This window comes from Sinocyclocheilus rhinocerous, unplaced genomic scaffold (assembly GCF_001515625.1).
Source record: "Sinocyclocheilus rhinocerous isolate Xijiao unplaced genomic scaffold, SAMN03320098_v1.1 scaffold376, whole genome shotgun sequence".
NCBI lineage: Eukaryota > Metazoa > Chordata > Actinopteri > Cypriniformes > Cyprinidae > Sinocyclocheilus > Sinocyclocheilus rhinocerous.
Genome location: NW_015631723.1, coordinates 439,064 through 447,828, shown reverse-complemented (window position 1 = coordinate 447,828; position 8,765 = coordinate 439,064). Strand labels below are relative to the sequence as shown.

Sequence of the window (8,765 nt, the reverse complement as noted above, 5' to 3'; positions counted from 1 at the left end):
CTTTTTTATGTGAGGTCCATACAAAAAATAGGGTTGTCCATGTAAGATGTGTGAGATTTCCCGGCCTGAAATATTTTTCCCAGGCCGCCCCTCGTGGAAATTAATGGCGCAGACATGCGGTTTCATTTACTACACATACACGCCTACTGAAGCTCGCGGTGTTTTCAGCCTCTGCCGCCTCAATATATGAGTACATGAACACATAAACATAATCTCTAGAACTGCTCTGAGTCACTTCATGAGCATTTTACTTATTTTGAGAAAACTATCGACATACAAAGAGACACCAATGTTTCAAAAAGACACCAATGTTTCAGGAGTTTAGTACACAGAATAGGAGGCGGTAAAAGGGGGTACTAAAGTCTGATTTTGTGGTGGATGTGTTCCAATTTGATCATCTTAATTCAAATGATTTTGAAAGTCTGACAGTGTTGAGCACTACTGTAAGGTTAACCCTGCATGGTGTAAATATTTGAAAATGATTAACAGTTGCAAATAAACATTCATTAGAAATTTAGAAAAGTAATCAAGAAGTAATCAGTTACATTATTTTAATAAAGTAATTGAAAAAGTTACATTACTATTACATTTTAAATAGGGTAACTTGTAATCTGTAACCTATTACATTTCCAAAGTAACCTTCCCAACACTGAGAGCTGCCAACTCTCACGCATTCAGCATGAGACGGTCAGAATTCACTCAATGCTAAACGCCACACGTAGACATGATGAAAATAAGATATTATATGTGCAGTTTAGAGAGCTTCCTTGATTATAACGGAACATTGTGAGATTGCGATAAATTGAAGTGAGTGACAGATTTTTAGTGATTATATGGAAGCACTATTCACTCGCTTTCTAGGCTATAATCAATTCAGAATTTTAATAAAAGTTCTGTTTCACGTGCTTCTAACTGGACCAAAGGCCAAATACCCTGTACATGCAGCAAAGTTTCAGGATTGACATATATCCCGCATCCCTCATATAAATGTGGGATTCACTTTCGAAATAGCTTGTTTGCAATCAGGGTTAGTTCAGGTAAGCAATTGCTTAGCCTATATCCACCGCCTCGATGGCAGGCAAGTATTTAAATTTAGTTGAAAAATTGCTACTCTTCATAACTTAAGGATCACGTCCAACATATTTTTGTGCTTTTCTGTTTATACCTTTCTCTTATAATAGCGCAGCCATTTTGACAGCCCTAATATTTGCATTTTAAGAGGAAATAATTGAAGGCCAAACATTTGGATAACAATTCAAAACATGTCAGTAGGCAGTATATTATTTGTCAATACCAGCTCTCTGCTTTGATTGATATTATTTTCATTTTCATCTTTGTCAGTGAACAAAGTAAACACATGGTAGACTGATATGTTGTATTAATCATTTTATTAAGTTACTTTATTGAAGGCTACAAGGAAAGCTATGTAATTATGTTTAATAAATTCACAGTATGTGCCCATTCATTATTAATCATATGCCTAACGTTAATATATAATGAAAATGGCTTCGTTAATATTGTTTTGTGTCCCCTCACATTGACAATTATGAATCACATTACATAAATAACGTCAATTGAAAATGGTAAATTTAGACAAGTTTGCATTCCTGATCATTTTTGTCAGTCGTTTAACCACAGCCATATCACCCTGCAGCCCAAGACTGGTTGCCCACTGAAGCTAAGCAGGGTTGAGCCTGGTCAGTACCTGGATGGGAGACCTCCTGGGAAAACTAGGTTGCTGTTGGAAGAGGTGTTAGTGAGGCCAGCAGGGGGTGGTCTGTGTGGGTCCCAGTATAGTGACGGGGACACTATACTGTCAAAAAGCACCGGCTTTCGGATGAGACGTTAAACTGAGGTCCTGACTCACTCTGTGGTCATTAAAAATCCCTTGGCACTTCTCGTAAAGAGTAGGGGTGTAACCCCGGTGTCCTGGCCAAAATTGCCCCCCTGGCCTTTGTCAATCATGGCCTCCTAATAATCCCCAACCACTTGATTGGCTATGACTCTCTCTCCTCTCCACCTGTAGCTGGTGTGTGGTGAGTGCACTGGCGCCGTTGTCCTGTGGCTGCCGTCGCATCATCCAAGTGGATGCTGCACACTGGTGGTGGTTGAGGAGAGACCCCCCCACATGATTGTAAAGCGCTTTGGGTGTACAAAAATACACAATAAAGGACTATATAAATTAATCATTAACATTTCAATCGTAAAACATCTGTCAGATATGAAATGTTTATCTGGCACTTTATAGCCGCTAACTGAAGCGTTGCTTTGAAATTTGCGCTATATGCAGCTTATGTGAACATAAAGCCCGCCTATTTTGATTTGATTGGTCATCTGAAATATTTTTTGACATTGACGAGCGGTGACGAGGAAAAAAATCTGAGGTCTGGACCTCGGTGACCTCATAGCTGGCTAAGGCCTTGGTCTACCAGTACAGTACGGACTTTACTCCATCTCATCCATTCAGCTTTTCACTTCCTGTCCGCCATCTGAATTTCTCGCGTCATCAGAATCACGTGATTTCAAACAAGCTATTAGAGATTTAAATTAATGGTCCTAAAACAGGCCTTTTTTATTTATTTATTATTTTGTGCTGAAATTTGTGAGATATAAAGTGGAAGTTTTTTTTTTTTTTTTTAAAGGTGGGAGGATAGTGTTAAAAATAAGTTGGCCTTTAATAGGTGTAAGGGAAACAGGTCAATTTAGCTCAAAGGGAATCATTTATGACCATTTAATCTTGATTACTTGCCCTAAAATTGACAATCTCCTTCCTGGGTTGTTATGATCAGTGTGTTCCTTTTGTGTTAATGTTGAAAGCTGTTCTGTGAAAGAGTTGGTTAGGCTTGCTTCAGACTGGCTAGTGCTAGGGTCTGATTTATGACATCCTGTGTCGTGGGCCTCTTGTGGAATTCGGCTCCTCATGTTTCAACCATGTTTTGACCAAATCTTAGATTGTCTGATTCGGTCTGATATCCTACATAGGCAACAAATAAACAAAAACAGGATCTCACAGTACTCTTCACCTCAGCCTTCAAAACCATCTGCTGTGAAAGAAAATTATTTTTTCTTGCTCCCTGCAGTGCCACAAATTACAGAGTTATATATACAGTGGTCGTTTGCTTTATATGAAGTCCTTAGATAGTGAGTTTTCAGAGAAATTCGGACCTTTTTTAAGGTCAGTTATGTTTAAGTGTGCTTGATTCTTGTTTCCCCATGTGAATCTGAATTCCTTCTCAAAAGAAAAAAATAATAATAACAGATGAAGAGTATCTTTGATAATGTGAGTATGGCTTTGTTTTTCTTTCTTTTTTTCCTGCAGGAGGACTACTATGACCTTGACTCAATTGTCCAGGGAAATGTTCCTTAACAATAGATCAGATTTGCTTCAAACCATCAGAGCAACCGAGTCATTTCATGTGTGTGTGTGTCTTACATCTCTATTTGATTTGTTTCTAAATATTTCTAAACTTTTTTTTTTCTTTGTGTAGTCAAATTCCAAACTTACTTACAAATAAACAAATTCTATTTCTAATTTTCCTTCCCAAAATCAACAATGTTCAGGGTTTATATGTTGCCAGAATAAAAGTAATTCTGAAGAAGTGTTGTCATAATTAATAAAGAAGGTTCACTCTACAAGTGCTGATTGACCATTAGTGAGGATACCTGCTGTTAACAAGCAGAGTCACCGAAGAGACAACAATAAAAGAAAAAGAGAAGCAGACACACAGTGATTACACACAGCTTTAGATAATTGCAAATGTGAGGATGGTTGAAACAACTCTAAAACAGTCTTGCCATGCTCACTTTTAATAAGTAAGTTTGGGATTATTTTTTCATACTTTTTTTTTCATTGTTATAAGTTGTTACACTTAACCCTCTACCGCATGGTGTAGCCATATGGCAACATACTCTTTGTGTTCATTTCTTTGCCACTGTCTCTTTAAGAGAACATTCTCGTTTTTTTTTGTTGGAAAGAGAAGACCTTAGTTTAGCCAATGATGTGCTTTGATTAAGTCACATGACATGCAGTTTTTTTTTCTGTGGCGAGATTTCTGACAGACTGCTGTCTCTTGTTGGTAGTTGCTGAAAGCAAACTAAAATGTCAGTAACAAACAAGGACCAGTACGTGTCACTTCTACAAAAAAATCTAAAACATCACTGTTATGATGTTATGATGACATATTCACCTCTCAAAAAAGTTTTTATAAAATTAGTTTTTGGTAAATCATTCAAATGTATGCGGCAACACTGTGCAATAGTGGAATGACATTATTACAATAGTTTAGCTAGCTAGCAAGGTCAGCTGCAATCTGTTAAGCTGTAACAATAACAACATTAATACTAGTGAAATAATGTTGATTAGTCGTATGTTAATGGCATTTGTATTATGGATATAATCAAATTGAAATGGCAATTTTACTTTTGATTAAATATGAATACAGGTAACATTACATCAGTGAGCACGGCCATATTCTATGGCAAGGTAAAGAAGAAAAGGGCAGAACTTGCTCTTCCTGCACATGAAAAAACTGCTTTGTGAAGTTTCATATATAAAAAAGGTGATCTTTCAAGGATTAAGGGGGAGATGGAGGGATGGGGGGGCTCATGTTCATAGTCTTCCTCTCAAGAGATTGCATAATGCTAAATTTTCATGAACTTTTTGGTTTTATGTCAGTGTTTTATGATACATTATATACAGTATTATATTTGTGTTAACTGTATAAATTTGCAGTTTAAATAATATTCATGAAAAATGTAATGAAATAAAAAAATTATAAATCATTATTCAGCAAAAAAAGAATAGAATAAATAAAAGCACAAGTTGTTGGAAAGTATGTATAAGGTGTCAATTATAAGTAAGTACTGTGTTAAAGCTTATAATAGCACCAATTGAATCAACACAAACAACAAACCCTCTACCGCATGGTGTAGCCATATGGCAACATACTCTGTGTTCATTTCCTTGCCACTGTCTCTTTAAGAGAACATTATTACGTTTTTTAGAACGTTTAGCTAGCTAGCAAGGTCAGCTGCAATTTGTTAAGCTGTAACAATAACAACATTAATACTAGTGATATAATGTTGATTAGTCATATGTTAATGGCATTTGTATTATGGATATAATCAAATTGAAATGGCAATTTTACTTTTGATTAAATATGAATACAGGTAACATTACATCAGTGAGCACGGCCATATTCTATGGCAAGGTAAAGAAAAAAAGGGCAGAAAGTGCTCTTCCTGCACATGAAAAAGCTGCTTTGTGAAGTTTCATACATAAAAAGGGTGATCTTTCAAGGATTATTGGGGGGGCTTATGTTCATAGTCTTCCTCTCAAGAGATTGCATAATGCTGAGTTTTCATGAACTGCAATGTTTTTGGTTTTATGTCAGTGTTTTATGATACATTATACACAGTATTATATTTGTTTTAACTGTATAAATTTGCAGTTTAAATTATATTCATGAAAAATGTAATGAAATTAAAGCAATTACAAATCATTATTCAGCAAAAAAAGAATAGAATAAATAAAAGCACAAGTTGTTGGAAAGTATGTATAAGGTGTCAATTATAAGTAAGTACTGTGTTAAAGCTTATAATGGCACCAATTGAATCAACACAAACAACATTTCTGAGAAAAAATATGAATTATAAGGATCTTTCAAGGATTAAGGGGGGGATGGAGGGATGGGGGCTCATGTTCATAGTCTTCCTCTCATAAGATTGTGTAATGCTGAATTTTCATGAACTGCAATGTTTTTGGTTTTATGTCAGTGTTTTATGATACATTATATACAGTATTATATTTGTTTTAACTGTATAAATTTGCAGTTTAAATAATATTCATGAAAAATGCAATGAAATTAAAACAATTATAAATCATTATTCAGCAAAAAAAGAATATAATAAATAAAAGCACAAGTTGTTGGAAAGTATGTATAAGGTGTCAATTATAAGTAAGTATTGTGTTAAAGCTTATAATAGCACCAATTGAATCAACACAAACAACATTTCTGAGAAAAAATATTAATTATAAGTAAGCTTACACTTATTCTAAGTTAGATCCACTAGTGTATGCTGTTGCCGTATGGCAACATATCATAAAGTACCTTAAAATAATATTTTTTTCCACATTTTTTTTTACAGCACTTCAAGTTAGGCCATTCTTAGAAAATAAAAATATTCAAATATTTTTTTATATAGGTCTATCATAATGAGTGCGGTAGAGGGTTAATTATACTGAGAGATAGATCTCCCCTGCAGTAATAATGGCCGCATAAAGGTCATCAGTACTCTTCTGCTCTCTGGAAGATTTAATTCCTTTGTTCAAATAATGGCTCACAGCTCTGTGTGCACATTTCACCCCCTGAACAGTTTATTCTCTAAGCATTTATAAAACCAACAGGCAAGTAGTTATTGTCTGCAGTTACCTGAGTTTGTGAATTATGTTGTGATTGATGATAAAAGTATCAAAGTCTCAACTCAAAATTGATTTTGTTTTAGTTGGCAAGGCCAGCTGTTAGCGGAGCAGTGTTATTAAAAGTAGTATGTTAGCAAAACTTCAAATTCCACATTCATCCATGAAGTTCAATCAGCATGTACAAAGGTTTAGTGATAAGCTGACATAACTGTTGAAATGACAGTCTGACAAAACCTTTGCGTAAACATCCTATAATATTGCAAACAAGAATATAGTCAGTGAAAGTAGGCTATCAAATGCTTAGGGAAGTAGGCTATCAAATGCGAACTAGCAATCTGAAACAATGGCCTCAGACCCGAAGGGGTAGGGATAAGGTGACCAGACGTCCCGTTTTCCCCGGGAGTCACAATTTGTTGCCGATTAACTTAAAGTTAGTGAAGGAGTGATAGGCGGAATCGCGCTGATCAAAAATGCCTGTCAAAATGAACACTGGCTTGAATGGGCTACAAGACCATCAGCAAGAAGCTTGGTGAGAAGGAGCCAACTGTTGGTGCGATTATTCGGAAATGGAAGAAATACAAAACAACCATCAATCGGCCATGGTCTGGAGCTCCGTGCAAGATCTTGCTTCATGGGGTAAGGATGATCATGAGAAAGGTGAGGGCTTGTTAATGATCTTAAGGCAGTTGGGACCACAGTCACCAAGCAAAAAATTGGTAACGCACTACGCCGCAATGGACTGAAATCCTGAAGCGCCCGCAAGGACCCCCTGCTCAAGAAGGCACATGTACAGGCCCATTTAAAGTTTGCCAAAGAACATCTAAATGATTCAGAGAAGGCTTGGGAGAAAGTACTGAGGTCAGATGAGACCAAAACTGAGCTCTTTGGCATTAACTCGACTTGCCGTGTTTGAAGGGAGAGAAATTACCCCCAAAACACCATCCCTACAGTCAACCACGGAGGTGGAAACATTATGCTTTGGGGGCTGTTTTTCTGCTAAGGGTACAGGATGACTTCACCGCATTGAGGAGCAAATGGACGGGGCCATGTACTGTAAAATCCTGGACGAGAACCTCAGCCAGAACACTGAAGATGGGTCATGGATGGGTCTTCCAGCATGACAATGACCCGAAACATACCGCCAAGGCAACAAAGGAGTGGCTCAAGAAGAAGCACATTAAGGTCATGGAGTGGCCTAGCCAGTCTCCAGACCTCAATCCTATAGAAAATCTGTGGAGGGAGCTGAAACTTCGAGTTGCCAAATGACAGCCAAGAAACCTTAAGGATTTAGAGAGGATCTGTAAAAAGGAGTGGATCAAAATCCCTCCTGAGATGTGTGCAAACCTGGTGACCAACTACAAAAAACGTCTTACCTCTGTGCTTGCCAACAAGGGTTTCTGCACCAAGTACTAAGTCATGTTTTGCTTGGGGATCAAATACTTTTTTCACTCACTGAAATGCAAATCAATTTCTAACCTGTATATAATGTGTTGTTGTTTTTTCTGGATTTTTTGGTTGGTATTATGTCTCTCTACGTTAAAATAAACCTACCATGAAAATTACAGACCCTTCATTTCTTTGTAAGTGGGCAAATTTACAAAATCAGCAGGGGATCAAATAAATATTTCCCCCACTGTAAATCTGACCTGAATTAACTTTTGAAAGAGAAAGTCCATGCATTCTTACCTCGATGAGAGGGTGCCAGTGTGCGATGGGTTTGCGTGGGTATGTCAACATTTCATTCCAATGTTCTCTGCCCAAACCCTCAGCATCATTACCTACTCGGCACACGCCAATGACCTCATTGTGACCTACACTGTGAAAAGAGAGAGCAAAATACTGTGTTTACTTCATAAGACTACTTTTTGCAGAACCATTGCTGTAAAAATGCTGTCTGTATTATATATCTCCACTGCCCTTTCTTTAAGGCTCACATACTGTACATCTTCATCAAGTGCAAATCAGAAATGTGTGTATACGTTGTGTTTTTTATTTTTATAATATTTTAGATTATTTTAAGAGGAACTCAAAAAGTCATCAGATTAATCATTATTTGTTTAATTTATAAAATGTTTTAATTTTGACAAATCAAAATTGCAATCTTTCCAAGTAGCTCCAACTACCAAGTAAAGTGTAAAGATCAAGGGCATTTGTCTGGAATGCTGTTACTACAGAAAACTATTTTAACTCATCTCTCAGTTAACAAACAAAAACGTTCACATTAACGAACATACAATGAAGTATAGCCTTAAAGTTCACAAGCTTAAGGTACATCCTTCATTTTTCTAAGTGTTTGATTTGCTTACTAACCTTGTCCATGTAAAGTTATTTCCATGAATAACAT

At 36.5% G+C, this 8,765-nt stretch overlaps 1 protein-coding gene across 1 annotated transcript in view; it reads right to left on the bottom strand.

Moving 5' to 3' along the window:
* Positions 1-8,765, bottom strand: part of LOC107741892 (synaptotagmin-9-like) — a 72,942-nt gene that overhangs the window by 1,316 nt on the left and 62,861 nt on the right. The window contains exon 6 of the mRNA XM_016554689.1: positions 8,108-8,237. Within this exon, the coding sequence (XP_016410175.1) occupies positions 8,108-8,237 (130 nt within the window). The remainder of the gene's footprint in view (positions 1-8,107; positions 8,238-8,765) is intronic.